This window comes from Oreochromis aureus, linkage group 16 (assembly GCF_013358895.1).
Source record: "Oreochromis aureus strain Israel breed Guangdong linkage group 16, ZZ_aureus, whole genome shotgun sequence".
Taxonomy (NCBI): Eukaryota; Metazoa; Chordata; class Actinopteri; order Cichliformes; family Cichlidae; genus Oreochromis; species Oreochromis aureus.
This window is the reverse complement of record NC_052957.1, coordinates 28,751,114-28,774,880: the sequence shown is the minus strand read 5'-3', so window position 1 is coordinate 28,774,880 and position 23,767 is coordinate 28,751,114. Positions and strand designations below refer to the sequence as shown.

Below are 23,767 nucleotides of genomic sequence, written 5' to 3'. Positions count from 1 at the left end.
TTCCCTGTTTCTTTTTCCCCCTTTCTTTTCCCCAGTCAAGTCTGTCCCGTATTTAGCAAGTGAAAATAAAATAAAATTGTCACGGTCCTGGGTCGGTTCGACCCAGCATTTTGGGTTTCTTATGCTTTGGTTTGTTTTTCCTTTATGGATCATTTCTTATCCTCTGGTGATGCTGTTTTGATTGTAATTGTGTTCTGTTCCTTTGCCGATGAGTATTTCTGGTTTTGGTTTTGTTAGCTTGCCCTCATGTTTAGTTTAGGTGGCCTGTGTTTGGTCTTCTGTTTGTCCGTGATGTTATTGTGCTTGCTTATGAGTCTGCGTCTGTGTCTCTGTCTGTCGTGGTGCTTCCTGTTTTATTCTGAAGGTCCCGTCTCATGTGAGTGTGTTCAGTTTACGTTTCCCCTGTCCCGTCAGCTCTGATTTCTCCCAGGTGTGTTCCCTCCTGTCTCTCATCCCTTGATGACTGCCATGTGTATATAAGCCCTGTGTTTCCTTTGTTCTCTGTCGCGTCGTTAACGCCTCTTCAACCCTCATGTTAACTGTGTGTTCTGTCTGCCAGCCTGCTTAGTTCATTTTCTATTTTCTCAGTTTAGGTTAGTTCTGTTCTGTTGCTATCCAGCAATAAAGCTGTGTGTTTTTGAGTCCACGTCTGCCCCCGAGTCCTGCATTTTGGGTCCTTTCTCCGTGCCTGCCTGCACACAGCCATGACAAAAATAAAATAAAATAAACAATAAAAGGTGAATCAAATAGACCATTACGGCAAGGCTGGGATGGTCCATTTGGTAAAGTAAATCCGTTGGGCATCTTTCTTCGCCTTTAGACAATAATTCTGATGAAGAACCAAACGGGACAGGCAAAAAAAAAAAAAAAAGGTAATGGTCTGTATGCCTTGCCACACCTGCCTGGCATCATTGAGATGTTCTTCTATTCTCCTCTTGTATTCTACTTTGGCGGTCCTGACGCCCCTCCTTAGGTTGGCTCAAACGATGCCGTACAATTCTTTGTCACCTGACCTGAAGGCTGTATCACGGGCCCGGAGGAGCAAACGGACCTGGCTCGTCATCCAGGGTTTCTGGTTCGGGAACACCCTGATGCACTTTTTCACAGTGACGTTCCCAATACAGTACTTGATGTAAGACAGTACCGTATCTGTGAATGTTGCCAGATCTTGATTGTAGAAGGCATCCCACTGTGTGTGTTCAAAACAGTCCTGCAATCGGGGGAGGGCGGCCTCAGGCCAGGTGGTGATGGTCCTCTTTATGGGCTAAAGTAGAGAGAGAGCTGTGTTTACATTAGCAACCGGTGCTATATAGACTGCCGTGATTATTACAGCACTTAGCTCTCTAGGCAAGAAAAAGGGTCTGCACCTCACCGTCATGAACTCCAGGTCAGGAGAGCAGTGTCTATCCACAACAGTGCTGTTACGACCCGTCTAGGGCCAGGCAATAACATGAGTGAGGCACTTGCTTCCCCCCCAAGACCCGAGCAGCCACAGGAAACAAATCCGTTCATTATAATGTGATTTATTTACAAAGTGGAGAAAAGAAAAAGAGAACAACAAAACAAGAGTGTCAACACTTCAGGGTGAGCCAAGGCCAAAATAATAAACAAAAACAAATCTACACAAATCCCGCACCCCTGACCTTACCAAAGCAAAGTCAAAAATAAAGACAGAGTCTGACCTCCTTAACTAATTCAAAACAGGAGAAAAACTGGTGATTAAAAGAAACGGCAGCTCACCCCTACCCACTCCACTTCCAACACTTTCGAGCCGCACTGCAGCCAGAGGCTGCCACAGTAACACTGCTGGGTCATAAGGAGAAATGCGAGGACCTCTCCTGCCGCGGCACTCCAGCCTCCTTTTAATGGGCGGGTCCTCCAGCTGGAACCAGTCACGTCGGGGCGGTGTATCCACGCACCAACCGGAGCAGGGCCCTGGCACAGCTGAATTAATATAAAAAGATACATCACCTGCACAAAACAAACACATGAGCAAGCAAGTTCGTAACACCCCCCTCCATAAGAATTAAACAATCCTCCTATTGTTTAATTTCCAAACTAAGAAATTGCTCTTGACAGGGCGTCAGCGATGACATTTTCCGTCCCTTTCTTATGTTTGATTTGCAGGTTAAAATCTTGCAAAAGAAGGGACCAACGCATAAGTCTCTGATTTGAGTTTTGCATCTGGGAGAGAAACACCAATGGGTTATGGTCAGTGATACTTGCACAGGTATAGAGCTGGAACCAATATACACCTCGAAATACTGCAGGGCTAACAACAAGGCAAGGGCTTCCTTTTCAATAGTGCTGTTGTTCATCTGATGTTTGTTGAACTTTCTGGAAAAGTAGCAAATTGGGCGATCCACACCGTGATGGTCTTCCTGCATAAGGACAGCTCCTGCGCCAGACGCAGTAGCGTCAACCTCGAGTTTGAAAGGGCATGTGAAATTAGGTGCCATAAGAACAGGGGAACTGCACAGCAATGCTTTCGCAGACTCGAAAGCAGTCTGACAAACAGGCGTCCACACAAAAGGCTTCACCGGGCTGATCAAATCGGTGAGAGGAACGACAACAGTGGCGAAGTTCTTGCAGAAACCTCTGTAATAACCACACATTCCTAGAAATCGGCGCAGCGCCCTTCTCGTTTGTGGGACTGGAAACTCGACAATCGTCTGTATTTTCACAGTCACCGGCCGTACCTGTCCCTGACCCACCTGTTTTCCCAGGTATGTGATGGTGGCTCTGCCAAATTCACATTTGGCCAGGTTTAGAGTAAGCGAGGCTTTCTGACAACGGCTGAAAACGAGAGAGAGTGTTTGTAAGTGGTCAGACCAGGTGGATGAGTAAATGACAACATCATCCAAGTAGGCATCACAGTTATTCACGCCCGCCAGTACTTTGGCCATAAGGTACTTGCCAGTAACCTTTTAACAGATCAAGTTTGGTTACAAAAGATGCCGATCCCACTCTATCAATACAATACAAACCGAGGAGTGTTGTTGGATTTTGGTACCAGCACACACGGCGAACTCCATGCGGTGAAGCTCGGAATGGCTAATCCGTGTTCTAAAAGATAGTCGACTTCGATAGCCATGCTGCTTAATTGGTTTATGTCCTTCCACGTCAATGTCGTGGCACAGGACTGCAGTTTGACGAGGATGATCAGAAAAAAGTGATAAATTATTCTCTATCAGATCAGTGATGTCACCGCGAGCGGGCTCAGACAGGTGGGCTAAATATGTGTCTAAATCATTTAAGATCTCCGAATTTTTCAACCGGCCGCTACCCAGCGCTTCACTTTTCTGGAGCAGTCCGTCATCAGAGGGTTCACAAGGAGAAACAACACTAGCGGTGCACACTGGAGATGGCGCACCCAAAGGGCTCCTCGAGTGATACGACTTTAACATATTAATATGACAAACCCTAGACTTTCTCCGGCGGTCTGGGGTCTGGATCACATAATTGTTGTCACTGAGTTTCTGTTCCACCACATATGGGCCAGCGAACTGGGCTAGCAAACTGGACCCTACCACAGGCAGCAATACCAACACTTTCTCGCCTGGCTGGAAACTTCTGCAAACAGCCTTTTTATCATAACGAGCTTTCATCTTAGCCTGCGTATGTGTCAGATTTTCCCGAGCTAACTGACATGCGAGGTGGAGTTTTTCCCGAAGTCCACTAACATAATCAAGGATGTTATGTTGAGTTTCAGAAGTTTCTGACAACCACTTCTCCATCAGAAGCCGGAGGGGACCGCAGACCACATGCCCAAACACCAGATCCGTAGGACTGAATCCCAAGGATTCCTGAGTGGCCTCCCTGACGGCAAACAACAATAACGGCAGATCCTCATCCCATTCTCTACCAGACTCTGCACATAACTTGCGCAGCATAGCTTTGAGGGTTTGACGGAATCTCTCCAGAGCACCCTGACTTTCCGGGTGGCATGGACTGGATTTTATATGTTTTATCTGCAACTCATCCACAACCTGCGCAACCACTTTTGAAGTAAAATTTGTTCCTTGGTCTGTTTGAATAACCTTTGGAAGCCCAAAAGTAGAGAAAAACTTAATTAGTGCTTTTATTACCGGTTTTGCTTTCAGCGTGCGTAGTGGAATTGCCTCCGGGAACCTTGTTGCTGAACACATTATTGTAAGTATGTATTGGTGTCTGGATTTAGTTTTTGGCAGGGGGCCCACACAGCGAAGGCAGCGAAGTTCTGAGTGGCTGCTTCCTTAGCCTAGCCAGTAGTCCAGCTCTGCAGCCCCGCTTTTGCTTCCTCTCTCTTCGCCGTCTGCGCCTGCTCGATCTGACAACAATCCACGGAGATCCCGCTGGTCTCGCTATCCTGTCCGGAATGTTGTGTGTGCGTTGAAAGTCGCTGGTGATTGTCATCTTTGTTTGGAAAGCGATGTCCAATATCTCCAGACAACTGTAACATCTAGTTGTGTAGATGGATGCCCTTACAATGTACGATAAGCACATTAGACATACAAAAAGGCACATATAGGGAGAGCTGCAGTAAGCCGCTTCGTCTGTGCGCGCCGCCATCTTGAAACCAGCATATAATTAAATTTTTGCTTGATGCATAAAGTTAAAAGATTAAAACTAATAAAACAAGTTTTAAAAAGAGACTTTTCCATTTGATTACATTTTGTATGATGGATTGTTAGCAGAGACGGGTCTTCCAGCCGAATCTGCATGAATATTGAAGATACTTATTATTTAGACGGAGGAATAATCACACGTGGGGCATCGGCTTTTTACCGGAACATTCACACCAATGTGACTTTGTTTATTGAACTCTCGCGTATACTCCGCAGCATAACAGGAAGCATCCTTTCAAAATAAAATCACAACAGATGACAATGAGGGCATACCTATTAACTAGCTCAACATGGATTATGCAGAAAAAGTAAAACTGGGCTGAAAGATCTATTGCTTTATCACCTATTCAGGTTGTAAATCGTTTTTTTTTTAAAGTAACTAAGTAATTAATTACTTTTGAAAATAAGTAATCAGTAAAATAACGGGATTACTTTTTTGGGGAAGTAATCAGTAATTAGTTACTGATTGCTTTTTTCAAGTAACTTGACCAACACTGGTCCTGACATTCAAAGGTCCACACAAAAGGGTTGGCAGGACTTGACAAATAGGCCAAAAGAAAAACTGCAGTCTTGCTAAAACCACAGTAGTAGCCACACATACCCAGATATTGGTGGAGGAGGCGCCATATCTTTGGCGCAGGAAAGTCTAAATTGGTGTGTACCTTGGCCAAAAAAATGCGCACTTGCCCTGCCGTACTTGTTTTCCTAGATAGGTGACCACAGCCTCTCCAAACTCATTTTGAAAGTTTTGAGTTCAAGTAAGCAGCCTCCAACCTGGCACACCTTTCCACAAAGTGTCCAAGTGCTCTACCATGTTGACAAATAAACCACAATAGCATCTAACTAAGCCTTGCAATTGCTGACACCAGTGAGTACTATATTCATCAGCCTTTGGAAAGTAGTAAGAGTATTTCTCAACCCAAATGGAATTACACTATATTTCAGGAAGTGGTCCTGTAACACAGAAGCAGAGATTTTAGATGCAGAATGGGAAAGAGGCACCTGCCACTAACCTTTCAGGAGATCTAGTTTTGCAACTAAATTGGCTGACCATACTCTATCCATTCAATCATCTATGCCAGGAGTGGAACGGAATCCAGTTTGGTAATGACTGGTAAAGGTATTCCACCTCTTTTTTCCATAACAGCCCACCTCAGTAGATTAAAAAGTAGGCATGCTGTTTAATGCTGTTAAGCATGACATACATGTCACCAACATGTATGTCATGCTTGAGAACTGTGGATTTGTCACCAAAAAGCACGACTAGCTTATCTAAATAGGATAAATGAGTCTCGGGGTCTTCCAAAACGTTTAAATATGTCATACTCACACAGGAACCTGGAACAGATTGCACACACAACCCACCTGCCTCAGGTCTGTAAGTGGGTGACACCACAGTCACATGGAGCCTGAGTCACAGGTGTATTGATGTGACTCTTTCCATAATCAACATATTTCTTCAACATTGATACGCCAATCACATTCTAAATTTTCTTCCTATTAGCTGTTTTATTCAGGTAATCAGTGTCACTGAATTGGCGCTTTACCTCGTTAAGGATCACACAAACAAGGACTGAAACCAACCATGGGGAGGAGAACTAGAACACATTCTCCTGCCTGAAAAAATTATAAGTTTCCTTCATTTTAGACTGTGCATCAGAGAGGAAACTATGTGCCAGCTCACACGCAGTGTATAGCCTTTCCCTAAATGAATTTATACAGTCTAACACATTATGGACCGATCTGGGCTCTTCTACAAACAACACTCCAGCAGCATCTGCAGACACACAGTGTGTCCAAAAACCAACCTCAGCTGGGCTAAAACCCAACAATGACAGACCCTCACCCCACTCTGCATTAGACTCGACACTATATTTTCGATGTATAGATTTCAAAGTCTTGTGGAATCTCTTCACCACATCCTGACCTTGTGGTCTGACATGACTTGTGTAAATTAAAAATAGTAGAGCACTCTGTCATAAGTTTACCTAATTCCTAAATGACCAGACAGATGGTGATCATAGGCAAAACCTGAAGATGGTACTCTTTTAGCACCACCACCTGAGTCTCCACATCACACTCCATTCCAGATTCTGGGGAATCTTTTCTTTGTATTTCAGTAAAATACCATCACTGAATATGTATGACACGGCTGGGTCACATGGATTTTTTTTCTGGGCAGCAGACAAACAGGTAATCATAGTTGCGTTGGAGAGCTTTAATAAGCTGCACTCTATAGCCAAACACAAATGATTGGTATCAGTGGCACTATTTTATTCCCCACACCAACAAATCTGAGCCATAGGAAATCTGGTCAGAAAAGGCACTGCACCACATTGTGCCACAGGTATCTCTTAAAATAGTGATGGGAACTTGGTCCACCACAGTGCCAGTCAGTGAGATAATACCTTCAAAAAATGAAAGGCTTGAATACCTAAAAAAAAAGCACTCTTATGAGTCAGGACAGCAGCTTTTGCGAGAGACTCAACCTCAAACCATAACACACTCAAGTTGTTTTTGCAGGCCTTTCTTTAAAAGTCATCACATGCCACTGCTATACACTATCATGGCCACTTGGTAGTGTATCTCAGTCAGTGGTGATGCATTTTCTCATGTTGAGAAAGAAATCAAGCTAAAAAGTAGGTAAGGAAATCAGACCCTACTGCTTGATAAATGGTTATTCAGATGTAATGTCTCTGGCCTGCAGATATAATTTTTGAAGCATTTAGATGAGAATGTATAAACCTCTTAATCTATTTAGTCTTCATTACTTATTTAGTCTCCATTCACAACACATATGCAAAACATATAAACTGCAAGTTAATGTCCTTTCCGCATTGCCCTGTTCTACTAGTGTAGTACTGGTGTACTGTAAACACTGCCACAGCATCAAGGTTCTGATTTCAAACATGCTTGTGGTCTCTGTTGACTGTCAGTCAAAAATAATACAAGTTTATCTAAATTAACTGTTGATCCTAACTGTCTGAAGTATTGGGTGTGAGTGTTAAATGCCAAATTTTTAACTTGTACAATTTGTAGTCAAATGAAAAATGCTTTTCCTCATTTTGCCTACTTAGGGTTAGAAGTCTAAAATGAATCTGGAAAGCCTTTTTTTCACGAGAATGGAGAGCTGAAAACTCCAAACATTGTACTCATTTACTTTGAATTATACATAACAATTAACACTATATACGATTAACTGATGAAGAAAATTTTCTTGAAGATTTAACATAGTACCTGCCAGCATGAATATAATTTTTAGTAAAGTTTCCGCTCTAGCGTTTATGTAAGTATATAAAAAATAATTATAAAAAAATAAGTACTATGATCGTAAAACAGATTTAAACTATGGCATATTTACAATGAACATGCACCCAGAAAAATGTTATCAGCTATTAACAGGTTTAAATTCTACAAATTAAATTCATGACACTGGTGGACAAAACAACCTTTTAGATGTTTAGAAATTTCCTTCATTTTAAGCCCATATATGAATGGATTAAATAAAGGATGATAGAAAGCTACTTGTAATGTCATTATTAAGCGTGCAGTTTTTGGAAAATCTGTTTCCATTCGAGCCATGATTACATCATAGACACCTAAACAGGAAAAGGTAATTAAAACTAACATGTGGGGTAAACAGGTCTCTGCAGCTTTTTTCTTAATTTCTTTACAACTGCGATAAGTGACTATGAATATTTTTGTGTATGTGAAAACTATAAAAAGTATAGGAAATACTACGAGATCTAAATAACTAACTATACCAAATACAGTAACTAACCTTGATCTTACACACTGAAGAGTGTAAATTGTATTGTTACAAAATATTGATTTTAAATGAAAGGAACACAGTTTACTTTTAGCCATTCCTATTGCTTGGACTGCAATATTAGAAGCAGGTACAAGCCAAGCTATGACCAGGAAAATACTCACAGTGCTTTTTCTCATGATGGTTGGATATTGTAGAGGTTTACATATAGCCACATATCTGTCATAGGCCATGGCTGCCAAGAGAAAGAACTCAGAACAACCTAGAGAATAAATTATGAAAAACTGAAAGAGACATGCTGAATATGATATGATTTGTTTTTCAGATAAAAAGTCAATCAGGAGTTTTGGGTAAATAGTTGTGCTGTAAATGACAACGTTCAGTAGCAATGCTGCAATAAAAATGTACATAGGTTCGTGGAGATTTTTATGAATCAAAATGAGGTATATAATAATAGAGTTACTGCAAGTTATTAGAATATATAATGTGAACAGAATAAAAAAATAAACATATCTGTATTTGTTAATTTCCACATGCCCATCAAAAGTTATATAGGTAACATTTAATTCTTCATCCATTGTTGTTTTAAAAAACTACAAAATGTTTCATTAAACAAATTGCACAAGGTGTATAAATGGAAAATACTGAAAAATGCACCATCATGCAAACAGTGAGCAGTTACAGTCTGTGGAAGGTTTTTATCAGACAAATCAAGCCTCCAAGGAGCTGAACACTGGAGGTTCATCTCACCTTTTTCACTCTCTTTTGCTTAGCACTGCAGGACACAAAATCTTTTTAGCTGAGGTATTAAATCTTACACAATGGAGTAGATTGAACTGGTTTAACTTGAGAAATGTGGAATTTAGGATGAATGCGAAGAGTGGCAGGTAACTTACGTGCTGAAGCGCTAATCACAGAGTTGATTTCATAAAATCTGATGTAGGAGCAAGCTTGCCAGACAAGGACTTTACAGGAATTTCTTTATCTGACACGGGGTGTAGACTGGAACGAGGGAGCGATGAAGGTCTGCATATTTCTTATTCTGTTCAGTGCCCTTGAGCAAGGCCTCATCGCCAGTCAAGATTGATGGGTGATATTACAGAAGCCTCAAACAGCGATAAACCTGAGCTTATCTCAGGCTTATCTCTGTTCTGGCTTCTCCAGTCTGCATGTCAAATATCCTTGGGCAAGATACTAACTATGGGCAAAACTCTGTGCCATCAGAAACTGAATTTAAATAAGTTAAATTCAAATTGCAGTTTAGTGTCAGGTGCTCCTTAAGCTTGGTAAAGGCTACTGGTGCTTCTGCAGACCAGACAAAGGGGACTCTACTGGAAGTGGGTGGTGTAAAGGGTGCAGTTACCTGGCTATAGTTGTAAATGAACCTATGGTAGAAACTAAGGAAGCCAAGGATGTACTGCAACAGTTGTCGACTAGGCTGGGAGTGGGCCACTGGGTCATAGCCCGCACATTTGCTGGATCAGTCTTCACTTGCCGTCCTTGCCAGAATGTAGTCCGAAAAAAGTCACAGAGGAAGAATGTAATTCACATTTTTCAGCCTTTAAACCCAACCTGTTCTCCAGAAGCTGTTGCAGGACACTGCAGACATGGATGACATGCTATTCAGGGAACTTGAAAAAAATCAATATGTCATCCAGGTAAGCAAAATATTCATAAAAATATTAATTTTTAAGTCTCTTAATACATCATTAACTAGAGCCTTCAAGACATTCGGAGCATTAGGGTGTCGACCTAATACCTGAAGTGACCTAGGGGTAGTGTTGGGCAAGTTACTTTGAAAAAATAACTAGTTATAGTAACTAGTTACTTCTTGAATAAAGTAATTAAGTTAGTAACTGCATGTCTTTGGACTGTGGGAGGAAGCCGGAGTACCCGGAGGGAACCCACGCAAACATGGGGAGAACATGCAAACTCCACACAGAAAGACCCCGGCCTGATGGTGGAATTGAACTCAGGACCTTCTTGCTGTGAGGCCACAGTGCTAACCACAGCAGTTTGTGGGGTTAGGTTAATTGATTAATCCAAATTGCTCATAGGTGTGAATGCGGGAGTGAATGTGAGCACAAATGGTTGTCTGTCTCTGTGTGTTAGCCCTGCGACAGACTGGCGACCTGTCCAGGGTGTACCCCGCCTCTCGCCCTATACAGCGCGGATAGGCTCCAGCGCCCCCAGCGACCCTGAAAGGGATAAGCAGAAGCGAATGGATGGATGGATGGAGTTAGTAACTGAGGTATAATTGGCCGTTATTGACTACTTTTGACTTTACCTCTACATTTCACCTTTAAAAACTATTTACCTTGCCTTGTTTGGTATCATTCTTTACAACCTCACATGTTTTTATTTTAACATACTGTATTAAGACCAGTGTTGGGTAAGTTACTTTAAATTAGTAACTTAGTTACATTACTAGTTACTTCTCTAAAAAAGTAACTCAGTTACTTCAAGTTACTCGTTACTTTCAAAGTAACTAGTTACTAGGAAAGTAACTTTGGTTTTACTCAGAATTCTCTTGTTAATGTGTTGCTTCTGTAACTGGATACCCAGCCAGATTGCCAGTCTTCTAGCTTGCTTACTTGCCACAAGTGCACTGTGCCACCTACCAACAGAAAGGAAAAAATAATGTGCACATTTCCACGAGAGAAATCCCACGCCTGGACCGTCGTTGACCGCCGCCATGATTCTAGCCTGCTTTTTACATCCAACACAAAAACTGCAGTCGTGGTGCTTTTGATTGTACTCAGAACTTGGAAATTCTGCCTTCTGAATAGGAAGATGTAGGTAACACCAGACTGCAGATGAGCTGCATACAGAGCTGGACTGGGACAAAAAAATCATCCTGGGCATTTTGACTAGAGACCAGCCCACCATTATAGGAAAAATCATAAAGCCTTTGAATGAAAACAAACGCTGTTGTGACAGTGATGTACACTGTTCTGATGGTATATATGTATCAATCTATCAATTGTTTGTTGCAAGACTCAGATAATTATTTGTTTAAAAGCGAGACATTTTAAATGAGAATAATAAAGAAAACTATTTCCTTGTGCCCCCCTTTCCCTGTTAATGCCCTACCTGGACCCCTGGCAAAACTTTGCTAGACCTGCACAGTTACCAGCTGTCAGCTACGTAGAAAAGGATCCTGGTGTTATTTGTCTCTCAGAAACAGTTCATAACTTCCCTTCAACTCATTCATGTCACCTAAAAGGTAAACCTGTTTCTCCATCACCTGTTCAGCTCTGATGATTCAGTAAGGACATCTCCTGGTTTCATCTTCATGTTTCCCTCTCACCAGATATACAAACCGATATCATGACCAGCAGCTTTACAGCTGTGGCTCCAGCAAACATCAGCTGATACTAGAAATTAATATTAAATAAATTCTAACAACAGCTGATCAAGCTTAAACGTGCTGCTGTTGTTTAACGCGACATCCGCTGGTTTCCTCTTTCTGGCGCAAAGTGGGCGATAAATAAACAAGAGAGAAAAGCTGATCAGCTGATCATTGATCAGTTTCGTGATTGAAGTAGAAACGGGAGAGAATGAGAGATGAAGAGGCAGCTGTGCAGCTTCAGCTTTGTGTCTTTTTCATTGTAGCTGAAGTCCGGGACAAACTGTGTTCCTTTTCACCTCAGTACCAAACGCGTAATATTTTCTCTGAATACCAGACGATTCTGTTTTTTACGGGACGGTTGGCAACTCTAATAATTAACCGTATGAACAAAATAAAGTTCAACATCAGTAACATAGCACCCACCCAGCTGTATAGAAACTCCGTCATGCTAGCTAGTACGCAGTACGAGTTATTGTAACTGACTGTAAAAAGTCAGCACAACGAAAATAAACTCCACCTAAACTTGGTTTATATCTGACCCAGATAGACTGCAGGTCATAACTTCTTACCTCAAGTTCAGTTCACCTGATACTCGGACCGGCGGCCGCTTCGGGTCTCTCCTCTTGCCTCCCTTTTCCTTCATCCACCTGCTGGCCTCCACCACTTGCTAATGTTATTGAATCTGTGGAAGCTCCGCGATATCCACCACACGAAGTAACGAGTAACGAGCCTATCTAAATCCCAGTAACGAGTAACGCGTTCCTGGTTTTGGCATAATAACTAGTTACCGTGCTCGTTACCACAATGATAACGTAGTTACTGTAACGCGTTACTTAATAACGAGTTAGTCCCAACACTGATTAAGACAGAATCAAAAATCAGACAAAAAACATAAATCCAGAGTAGAAAAAAGAAAAAAGTTATATTTTTCACTGATAACAAACACAAACATTAACAAATCAATTTCATAACCTGAAATGCAAATATAAATGGTACATTTTTAAAACCTATGCACAAGTTTTGCAAACCACAAAGTTATTTGTAGCTATGTACCTAAAAATGCAGCCAAGACATTTTTTTAAATAACCATTTCAAACTATTTACAGAACAATCAGACATTCTGCATCAAATAAGATGCCACACAAATTATTTGTTTCACTCCAAAAAATTATTTCTGGTTACTATAAGATAAAGGAGCCATCACTAGCCTAATACCTGTAGACGGTGTATCACTCCTCCTGTATTTCACCTGGAGACTGTGTTTACACTGCAGTCTGCCTTTTTGGCAGCAAGTGCGACAGTCAGCAGTCGCCTCATTGTTCTAACATACAAAAAAACAAAACAAAACTATTTACTACACTACACACTAACTATACAACACACTAACTACACACTCCAAACAAGCTAAAAGTCACAAATCTCTCACATCTCCATCTCTCATCACTCCAAAAACTTCGCCCACTTCCTAAACAACCAAATGCCACATGTTGCCAAACCATTTTTTGATTGGTTGACATGGTAAATTTTTCCACCAATAGGAATGGGGGGGGGGTTGTGTGTTTTTGCTTGCAAGCAGAGAGTGGTTTAAAGTGCTTTCCTTAGAAAATGCTGTTTTCACCGTTTCTTCCTGCATTAAACATAGCGATAGCATTCAGGAAAAAACATAACTCTGGTTTTATGTGGCCTATCAACATAATTTAAAAACTGGTATATAGTTGACATAGCATCGTGTTGCTTTATGATCTTAAATTGGTCATGTGATTGGTTTACCATGGCTACTTCTTCCTCAGCCAATCAGCACGGGGGGAGTGAATCAAACCGGAGCCCTTAGAGCTGGGGGGTAGTGCAGATTGTACACAGTTGGCTAAACAAAACAGACTCCAGCTGTTTATTTTATTGCCAGACCATATGGAGGTTAATTGTTTCCAGCCAGGAATAACCTAAGATGAGGGGTTTGTCAGGAGAGAAGAAGGTGAAGAAGGAGATGGATTCCCAGTGGCTACCAGAGGAGACTAAACAAATGGGCTCACTGCGTAATATTGGCGAACACCTGTTTGTGCAGTGGTAGGAATGGAAGGTTCCATGGAGTCAGAGGCCTACCTGGTTGAGTAATTTGTAATCAATGAGGTTCTGTTCAGCCCGGGATCAAGGAGAGCAGAAAGTGCAAAAGAAACAAACCCAAGCACGGAAATTCTCTCTCTCCTCTGGAGTCAAGCGCAAATGCCCGATTTGTATGTGCTGCAGCTCCGAAGAAGAGCAGGAGGACACTGAAACTGAAACAATAGCTGGAGATGAGATAGTTGGGGCAGACGGGCTGAAAGAATCCTCTCAATGTCTAAGAACTCTTTTCTGCCTCCCTGTCTCCCAGGCAGTTGTTGATTGTGACGGAAGAGAGATTAGCTCCTCAAATATAAAGCCTGGAGAAATACTGTGTAAAGTATAATCTGTCCAGCCTGCCTTGGTGGCATTGGTGTGAAACTTAACTAAAAACTCACCTACTCAGCAGTTTCCCTGGTGGAGATTAAGCAATTGTTTGGCTGAACTGAATCTCAGACACAGGATGAGCAAATGCCCTTCAGGAAAACATCATATGGAGAGGTAGAAATGAACGAAACCTTAACAAGCCTCGGCCCATGCCAGTGCTCTTTCCCTTAATAAATGGCTTACATGGAACAGCTTAGTGGCATCACTGGGGAAAGACAGAAACCCCAACATCGTCCTGACTTACAGGCGAATGTTTCAGGTGTGTGTGAAAACAGCGTCACATAATACTGTGCCGGAAACCATGAAGTTCGCATTGGGAAATAACTGGGTGGTGGCTTTACGTGAGTCAGAGTGGGATTGGGCCATAGCTGGTGGATCCTACGCAGAGGCAAGGGGTTACACTAGAATACATCTCTTGAACTAAAGCAAGTAGTTCCTCCTGCTTATCAATGATAGTTTGCCATTTCTTATCTAGGACCTGGAGAGCCTGTTTAAAAATTATGGTGCGTGTTGGGTCCGCTTGGTTAATTCCTTGCCAGATTATATTGTCAAGGCTGTGCAGCCAAGTGTGGAGGTTGGACCCAAAAACAGACACAATAGACTGAAAATTCCAAACAGTGAAACGTTTATTGAATACAGTGACCTCGGGGATAGGGGCAGGGACACAGGGACACAGACACAGGGAGACAAAGGTTAGCACAGGAAAGATTAGGAAGATTACATAATCAACATGGAAAAAAGTTTTAATTAGAGTCTTATTTTTATTGTCATGTTTCTGCATAGACAACATTGCCTTGAGTTTCCACCCAGGAACTATGTCTTGTTATATGCCTTGTCAACACAACGGTATGTTGCTATTTTTTTTTTTCCTGTCCTTTTCAGCACTGAAGCAATCAGAATTGTTGTCTGAAGGCCAAGAAAGATGCCCAATGGATTTATTTTTCCAAGTGGATCATTATGGCTTTGCCAAACTGGCCAACTTGATATTTATTTAACTTTAACTTTATTTTAACTTTTAAGTTATTACAACTATCTGATAGAGGGTGTGGGGAACCATAGCCCCCAACCCCAGGAGGGTGTGCTCCCACAATAGGGGATCACACTCCTTAGCCTCCCCAGGAAACTCATCCCGGTCGCGGACCAGCTCTTTATCCTCTTGAGATGATGTTGTTTTGTTTGTTTCATCAGGTAATGGCCTCCAGCTTGCACTGGAGTGGTTTGCAGCTGAGCGTGAAGCAGTCTGCAGTCTGCTAGCAATGGTTGCTGCTGGGTATGGGGGAGGGTTAGGGTTAGCACATGTGATGACTTTGACTTCAGAAGGTAAAACTTGTTCAAAATCTGTACTTGAATCACATCTTGTTTATTTAAAATCCACTATACTAGTTTACACCACAGTCAGGTACGCTTTGAAGGCTACTCTCTAAAGCTCCTGTTTCTGATAATTAATACCAAACTTTTAATACAAGGCAAGTTCAATTGCTCTCTTAGGCCAAAAGACAAAATGACTTGTTGGCCACTTTATCCTTTTGACAGTTACGTCTGTGATAGTTACAACTTAGTGACACATTGTGGAGGCCATTGAAATAATAAATTATCTCCGTCTCTCTCTTCTCTCTGGTGTGAAGACCCAAAGGTATACTGGATGTTTGTTGTGATATACTACATTAGATCAGGTTCACAGATCCTGCTAATGACAGTGATAAATGGGAGAACATCCCAAAAGTCCTTCTCATAGTAGCTACTGTGAGATAATTAGCTGTTTAGAGACTGGCTGTAGTCAGGCCACTCCTCTGAGGCTTGGCCTGCTGTTTTACACAGTGCAGGTGTGATGCAAGCTCACTAATGATACTCATTACAGTAGCCTTATATCACCTATGGACTGTCAACTTAATTTCTGTCACCTAATCCTGAAGTAAAATTGCATAATACAGTTGGAACTTACTTTTTTCATTCTTCTAAGACCACACACACACACACACACACACACACACACAAAAAAAACAAAACAAAACACACAAGCGCACACAATATAACCTTAAATAAGGATATATAACCTTTACAACCTTTGTTTGGCTTCCAAAACAGCCCTACAGGAATAAATCTAAAAAATTATCAATTCATCAGTGGAGAAAAATTTAAAAATGAAACTAGTTGTAGACCAATTACATAAAATGAGCACTGATCAAAAGAGCGTTATTTAATATTGGAAAATGATTTGGTGATGAGTAATGACGAGTCCTGCTCCTCATTTATGAGTGATAACCTTAGTGTGTGAAATTTAAATTTACTGCATTGAGGTAAAGCAGGACAACCACAGAGATGAGTTGACTGTCAGAGGCCATTACAAAATAATTTATAACCTTCACTAAAGCTGTTTCTGTTTTGTGATGAGCTCTGAAACATGACTGAAACTGTTCAAATAAACCATTCCTCTGACGATGAACAGTTAGCTATTTTACAACTATTTTTACAATTACTACAATTTTGAGATAACAGTAAGGTTGCCTATTCGTCTATTATTAGCTAAAACATCTAAGTGAAGAGATGGTCTTCTAAGTACTACTCCCAGCTTAGTGGCCTGTGGTACACAACCGATTAATAGTGTAATACTGGAATATATCTAACATTCATTTAGAAAATTATTTTTATTATAGTTATTTTAGACTGTTTTTTCCTGTATTTGATTATGTGAATTTAGAAATTCAGTAAAATATATTTACTGGCTATATTATAAAATGTATTTAATTCAAATTTTTACTTTCATGTGAGGTAATTAAAACAAAATCCTTTAAACTACTCTGAAGAGTTACAAGAGTGACCATTATATCTGCATAAAAAACTGCTCATTTTGCAATAGTCACACCTAGGGATGGGTATCGAAAACCGGTTCTTGTTAAGAACCGGTTCCCACTGTTTCAATTCCTTGGAATCGTTTGCCATTTTTGCAAACGATTCCCTTATCGATTCCAGTCGCCCCGAATGACGTCACCACGTTGCGGCGCATCGGAGCGTACCTGGCAGGAAACATGGCGCCTAAGCGGCTCAAACGCTTAGAAGTTTGTTTATACTTTACGAGAACGGATTGTCATCCGTTCAGGGCAACTTGCAATACTTGCAAAGTAGATATTTCATTAAGGGAGGAAACACTACGAATATGCAAAAGCATTTGCTCACAAAACACGCGATGAACTTAAATGAATGTCTTTAATTCCGCTCCGGACTCGTGAATGTCAACCCAGCAGCAGCAGCGGTAACGTTTGCACGTCATCTCCGTTAACGCGGCAGGTAAATAATCAACTAACAGTGCATATTATGTTAGCGCGATCTGCTTTATTACAAAACCTGCCATTGTGCATTTAGGTGACCATGATGAGACAGACAGACAGAGTCTGGCTGGCGCCGCTGGCAGTTGTCGCTGCAGTCTACCGGTAGCGCCTCTTTTCAGGCCCGCATGTCACCGAGCAGTGACTAGTTTGTGGTCAAAACCTTGCAGCCATTTGCCACAGCAGATGGTAAGTGAATGTGTTTAATTGTAGGCAGGGACATTACTGGATATTCTTGTGTAATTGCTACAGAATAATTTATGTTATACTTTGTTATTGCTACAGAAGAATATTTATTTTATTATTTTACATTTACAATTTTCCCGGGGACCCTGTGACACCCCATTGAAGAGCCGTAGGCTGTGGATCTCTTAAGATCTCACTGTTGGGTTTGTAAGGCCATGTTACTCCTAAATTTCTATCTTGTTGAAAGAGAAGATATAAAACAGTTCTAAGCTAATCGACCTTAGTGTTCTCCTTTTTAAAAACAAGAATCGATAAGAGAATCGATAAAGAATCGAATCGTTAAACAGAATCGAAAATGTCTTGATGCATTCTCATCATCCAGGAAAGTAAATCTCCAAAAGTTGAATCTGTTCATCTGGATGTCCAGATGAACAGATTCAACTTTTGGAGATCTACTTTCCTGGATGATTGAGAATGCATCAAGACGTTTTAACCCACTTTGGCAAGGACTGCCTAAAGCTTGTACGTCAGTATGAGCAAACAGCACGTAAGATGGCGGACTACAGGAACCACCTGAGATTCAGCCTCAGATGCCGACAAAACAGGATTACTCCTAAAAGTCTGCAAATGAGCTGTTCAGTTAAAGGCTTCCGGCAACAAAAATCCTCCAGAAGGCACAGCATCAGTTGCTTAATGAACGGGTGAGGCAGACAAATTTTACCATCGACATGCTAAAATCTCAAGAGGAGCGGATCCGACGGAGACTGACTATGCTTTTAGATGAGAATACTCTTAAAAAGGTGTTTGACTTCACTGAGAAGGCTCGTCTAGCACAGCACAAGAAGTCTAAGACCAGGCAACAAAGGAAGTTTGACTTACTTTTTGTACGTCGAAAACCACCACAAAATACGGAGAGTGTCCTCAGTGGCCAGAAGAGACAAGGATGCGACATGGAGGATGTGGACAAGTGGGTGAAGAATTTGTCTGACAGACAGCTCACCCAAACAGAGAAAAACATCCTTGCTAAAGGGTTGAATTTTGCCGTCACACCGAGACAAATCCCTCTAGTGGAGCTGATCACAGCCACAGAAACAGCAATTGTAACAACAATATTGCAGAAGTGGAAGCAGAGCAACCACGGACGAAAGTTTCGCCTGTCTCAGCAATGCAAAGCCCCCAGCATCCAACATCACCATGGAGGAGAGGAAGGCACTCACATCAGTTAGTGATGACAACAACATTATCATCCTTCCGCAGACAAGGGTAGGTGCACAGTATTGCTTAACCAGAAAGACTATCATGAGAAAATTTTGTCACTACTCAGTGATGAAAATACTTATGAGCCCCTGAAACGAGACCCAGGAAGTGGCTACAGGAAGAGGGTGATAGACTGTCTGAAGCAGTTAGAGCAAGACAAGGCTATCGACCGGACCTCATACCACAGGCTGTACCCAGGGAGTCTACACCAAGTCTGTATGGTTTACCGAAAATACATAAGCAGGGTGCACCTTTAAGACCAATTGTCTGCATGATCAACTCGGTCACCTATAACATCTCCAAGTTTCTGGCTTCGATCCTCAACCCGCTGGTGGGCAGCTCTGAACACCACATCCAGAACACCCTGGATTTTGTTGAGAAGGTGAGAGATGTCATTATGGAGGCAGATGAAACCATGGTCTCGCACGACGCGTACATCTCTCTTCACTTGCATCCCAGTCACGGAAGCGTTGGAGGTAGTCCGTAAGAGATTACAGGATGACACCAACCTCAGCAACAGGACCACTCTCAGCATCGACCAAGTGTGTTTGCTTTTGGAACTGTGTCTTCATTCCACCTACTTCACATACAAGGGTCAGTTCTACAGGCAGAAACATGGGTGTGCCATGGGCTCCCCAGTTTCATCCATCGTGGCCAATTTGTACATGGAAGAAGTGGAAAAGAGGGCGTTGCTATCCTACCCTGGAACACCACCAAGCCATTGGTTCAGATATGTGGATGACACCTGGGTGAAAATCAAATCTCAGGACGTACTACATTTCACGGATCACATTAACTCGGTGGACCAACACATCAAATTCACCAGGAGGATATGAAAAGTGGCAGGTTAGCCTTCTTAGACTGTGAGATTTCCATCAGTAATGGGGACATCTAAAAGCTGACGTGTACCGTAAACCCACGACACGGATCAGTATCTAAGGTTTGACTCTCATCATTCACTGGAGCACAAACTGGGTGTCATCAGGACGCTACAACACAGAGCGAACACCATCCCCACTGACACAGCGGCCAGGGAGGCAGAAGAACAGCACATCAAGAAGGCCCTGAGTAATGTGGTTATCCCAGCTGGACTTTTGTCAAAGCTGGGAAGGCACCTAAAGAAAGCTCCAGCCGATCCAGGAGAGAAGGACACCGCTGCCCAGGCGAAAACCTGTAGTGATCCCATATGTGTCAGGAGTATTGGAACAGTTGAGACGCATTTTTCTAAACACCGGGTCTCTGTGGCTTTTAAACCCCAAAATACGCTGCACCCAAAAACTGGTCCACCCCAAGGATCGGGTCCCCGACACAAACAGAGTAACATAGTGTACGCTGTTAAGTGCCAGGAGGATTGCCAGGATTTATACATTGGGGAAACCAAACAACCTCTAGCGAAGCGGATGGCACAACACAGAAGAGCAACCTCGTCAGGCCAGGACTCTGCAGTTTATTTACACCTACAGGCCAGTGGACACTCTTTTCAATGATGAGGATGTACACATCCTGGACAGGGAGGAACGCTGGTTTGAGCGCGGAGTCAAGGAGGCCATTTACGTGAAAAGGGAAAGACCATCTCTGAATCGAGGAGGGGGCCTAAGGTTACATCTTTCGCCATCTTACAATGCTGTGATTGCAGCCATTCCCCAACTCTCTGTGAATGGTACTCATGGCCATTGATCAGTGTTCTTTGATCAGTGGGTTTTGGTCAGTGATTGTTGATCAATGGTCATGGAAATTTGCATAATTATGATTAAGGAACTGACCTCACAGCCCATTGTTCCTTCAGTGGGCTGGTTTCAGTCATTATGCAAATGTACTGTTTATAAGGTTTGGGGAAACCTGCAGTCAGCTGAGACTGAAGAAGTCACTTGGATGAGTGACGAAATGTTTCTCCCACAAAACGCTACGTCCAGATGAACAGATTCAACTTTTGGAGAGAATCAAAATGGAATCGGAATCGTTAAAATCTTATCAATACCCATCCCTAGTCACACCACATAATGAAATTCTGAATCACATAAACCTACATATAAATCAAATGGAAAATATATACTTAACTCAGACCTACAGGTTTTTGGTGATGTGAAGCTGTTAAGCCATATGTTTTTAATATGTATTCTGAACCCTATTTCATTTACAGAGGGCCACAATACAGATACAAAAACCTGAGCATGTTAATTCTCTCACTTCCTTATGTACTGGTCCTCATGTCAAACTACTTCTTCCATATTTTCAGTTATCTTCATGCATAGTCTCAGCTGTTGGATTTGATCCTGAGAACCAATAAATATGCAATCACAGTATAAAACTATTAACACATTTCTTTATTCAGAAATCTATATGAGGAGAGTGATATCAGACAGTTAAGATCTTACTATTTCCTTACTTTCATTTAGAATTTTAAATAATGATCCGCTCTCTGTTGCACAAGGAAAAGGCCCAGTTTTTGAGTCTCACACTATGACCACAGAAATCTGTGATGTTATAATACAAAAGAGAAAAAGCTATATATTTTTGGTTTTCATTCAATCAATCATTTCGAATGTCCTTAAACTGTATATTAAGAAACAATATTATGAATAGGAGTAATGATAGTAATATTTTTAATGAATAATCCAAAAATTACTAAACAGAATCCCATGCTTTGAATAGCTGGAGAAATTTATCAGTTTTTAGACTGAAAAGAATATTTCTCAGAAATGATAGGTCTTATTAAAAACCTACCAAAGATCACATATCATTTAACACCTCTTAAATAAACACTAAGAAACATTTAAAAAAAAAAAAAGACTATAAAAGTCTACAATAGTTTACTTTAGGTCAAGAGAACAACCTTTTGAGGTTTTTAGAGATTTCTTTCATTTTTAGTCCATATATTATTGGATTGCAGAGAGGGTTATATGTTACAAACTGCAATGTCATTATAAAACGTGCAGTTTTAGGAAACTCTGATTCCAGTCTAACTATAACCATATCATAAGTAACCAAACAAGAATAGTTGATTAGAACTAGCACGTGAGGCAAACAGGTTTGTGCAGCTTTTTTTCTGACATTTCCACAACTCTGACAGGCAACTATAATTATCTTTATGTATGTAAAAAGTATAAAAAGCATGGGGAAAAGCGCACCATTAAATAGAACAACCATACCATATATAGATAGTGCTTTTGAAGTTACACAATAAAGATGGTTGACCGAATTGTTACAAAATATACCTTTCAAAGTAAAGTTACAGAGTGGTGTAATTGAATTTCTTAGTACTGGCACTACAATCTGAATAGCAGGTAAAAACCAGGACAAAAGCAGGAAAATACTGACTGTTGTTCTTCTCATGATAGTTGGATATTGCAGAGGTTTACATATAGACACATATCTGTCATAAGCCATAGCTGACAGCAGTAAGAATTCTGAACTGCTTAGAACATAAAACATGAATACTTGAAAAAGACAGGCGTGATACAAAATAATCTGTTTTTCAGATAAGAAGTCAATCAAAAGCTTCGGGTAGATCACAGTGCTCAAAAGAACAGAGTTCACTAACAAAGCAGCAATGAAAATGTACATAGGCTCATGGAGGCTTTTGTGAGTTATGATAAGCCACACAATAGTGCAATTGCTGCAAATTATTAGAACATATACCATAAACATAATTACAAAATAAATATATCTATATTTCTCCACTTCCACATGACCACCAAAAGTTATATATGTTATATTCATTTCGGCACTCATGAAGATCAGATATTATAAACTAAAATTTTAAACAGGCAGAATGTTTAAAAGTAGTACATATAAAATATTATTATTCATAGATATCTAAACTTGGTGTGTGTTCATTTTTAGAAAGTGAACTGTTCAAGTCAGACCAAATATATGATGAAAATGAAACTTCAAGCTCCATATATCTCATTCAGCTCTCCACAAAGACCTGTTACCATGTTCAACCTCTGGAGACACAAGTGGTTAGCCCTTACTTACATTGGTACATTTTCCGGCTCCTCCTCTTTTACTACATACATACATGCGTATTAATTTTAAAAAAAATTAAAAGAAGAAAAACTTAGTTGACCGGCAGAAATGATAATAAAATGACAGTAAATATAGTGCTATATTTAAATATGTAATTCTTTTCAGGCTAAGACAATTTAATATAGATCGACATCATGCACTCTGCAATGCAATGTGGGGAGACAAAATAGTTAATGCACTTCAAGATCATTTACGGTGGCCCTGAGAGGCCAAACGGACTGCAACTTAAGAAAACACCAGCAATAAGAAAAACGCAAAAGCACACAAAACACAACAAAAATAGGAAAAACGACAACGGGAATAGGAAAAAACAGATTTCCAAAAGCACAACGGAAGTGTTTCTGGGGAGACAATAACCCGACGGACCAGTTGCAGGAACCAAAATATGCTAAGAATTGAGCTGAGAGACACTTAAAAGACACTATTGGTTTTGTGAGGAAAGAAAAGATGAGAGGTAAGTGTGTTAGCCTAACTATTAGCCTAAAAATCCGTCATCAGTGTGATATGAATCATGATCAAAAACACACCTAAATTTACTTTAGAGAATATCATTATTTGACAAATTGATAGAACAGTGAGGGTTCTTTTTAGAACACACCAATTTTTCCAATTATTTATTCCAATTTAAGTCTTTCAAGTCCAATAAATAGCTTGAAATGGTACAAAGGTAAGTGATGAACCCAAGAGGTTAAAAAGGCAGGGTTTCCCCAAACCCTGTGCTGCAGAAAGTAGTGTGTTGCACAAAAAGGTGAGAAATAGG

General features: G+C 41.0%; 2 protein-coding genes across 2 annotated transcripts; both read right to left on the bottom strand.

Moving 5' to 3' along the window:
* Positions 1-979: 979 nt before the first annotated feature.
* Positions 980-8,954, bottom strand: LOC116324323 (olfactory receptor 6N1-like). The gene is made up of 4 exons (XM_039599782.1): positions 8,057-8,954; positions 1,751-1,971; positions 1,373-1,432; positions 980-1,264 (listed from the first exon to the last, which is right to left on the bottom strand). Exons 1-4 carry the CDS (start codon positions 8,952-8,954, stop codon positions 980-982), a joined length of 1,464 nt encoding a protein of 487 aa, XP_039455716.1.
* Positions 8,955-21,798: 12,844 nt separating this feature from the next.
* Positions 21,799-22,710, bottom strand: LOC116310093 (olfactory receptor 6N2-like). Its single transcript, XM_031726830.2, has one exon. It carries the CDS (start codon positions 22,708-22,710, stop codon positions 21,799-21,801), a length of 912 nt encoding a protein of 303 aa, XP_031582690.2.
* Between the last annotated feature and the right edge of the window lie 1,057 nt (positions 22,711-23,767).

What these genes read in the sequence shown, in the direction of transcription:
- LOC116310093 (XM_031726830.2), bottom strand. Translation starts at nt 22,710, where the DNA reads ATGAGTGCCGAAATGAATATAACATATATAACTTTTGGTGGTCATGTG.
- LOC116324323 (XM_039599782.1), bottom strand. Translation starts at nt 8,954, where the DNA reads ATGGATGAAGAATTAAATGTTACCTATATAACTTTTGATGGGCATGTG. An exon ending in TCGAAAGTGTTGGAAGTGGA is followed by an intron (nt 1,433 to 1,750) that starts GTGGGTAGGGGT and finishes GCCTGGCCCTAG; the next exon opens with ACGGGTCGTAACAGCACTGT. An exon ending in CTGACCTGGAGTTCATGACG is followed by an intron (nt 1,265 to 1,372) that starts GTGAGGTGCAGA and finishes TCTCTACTTTAG; the next exon opens with CCCATAAAGAGGACCATCAC.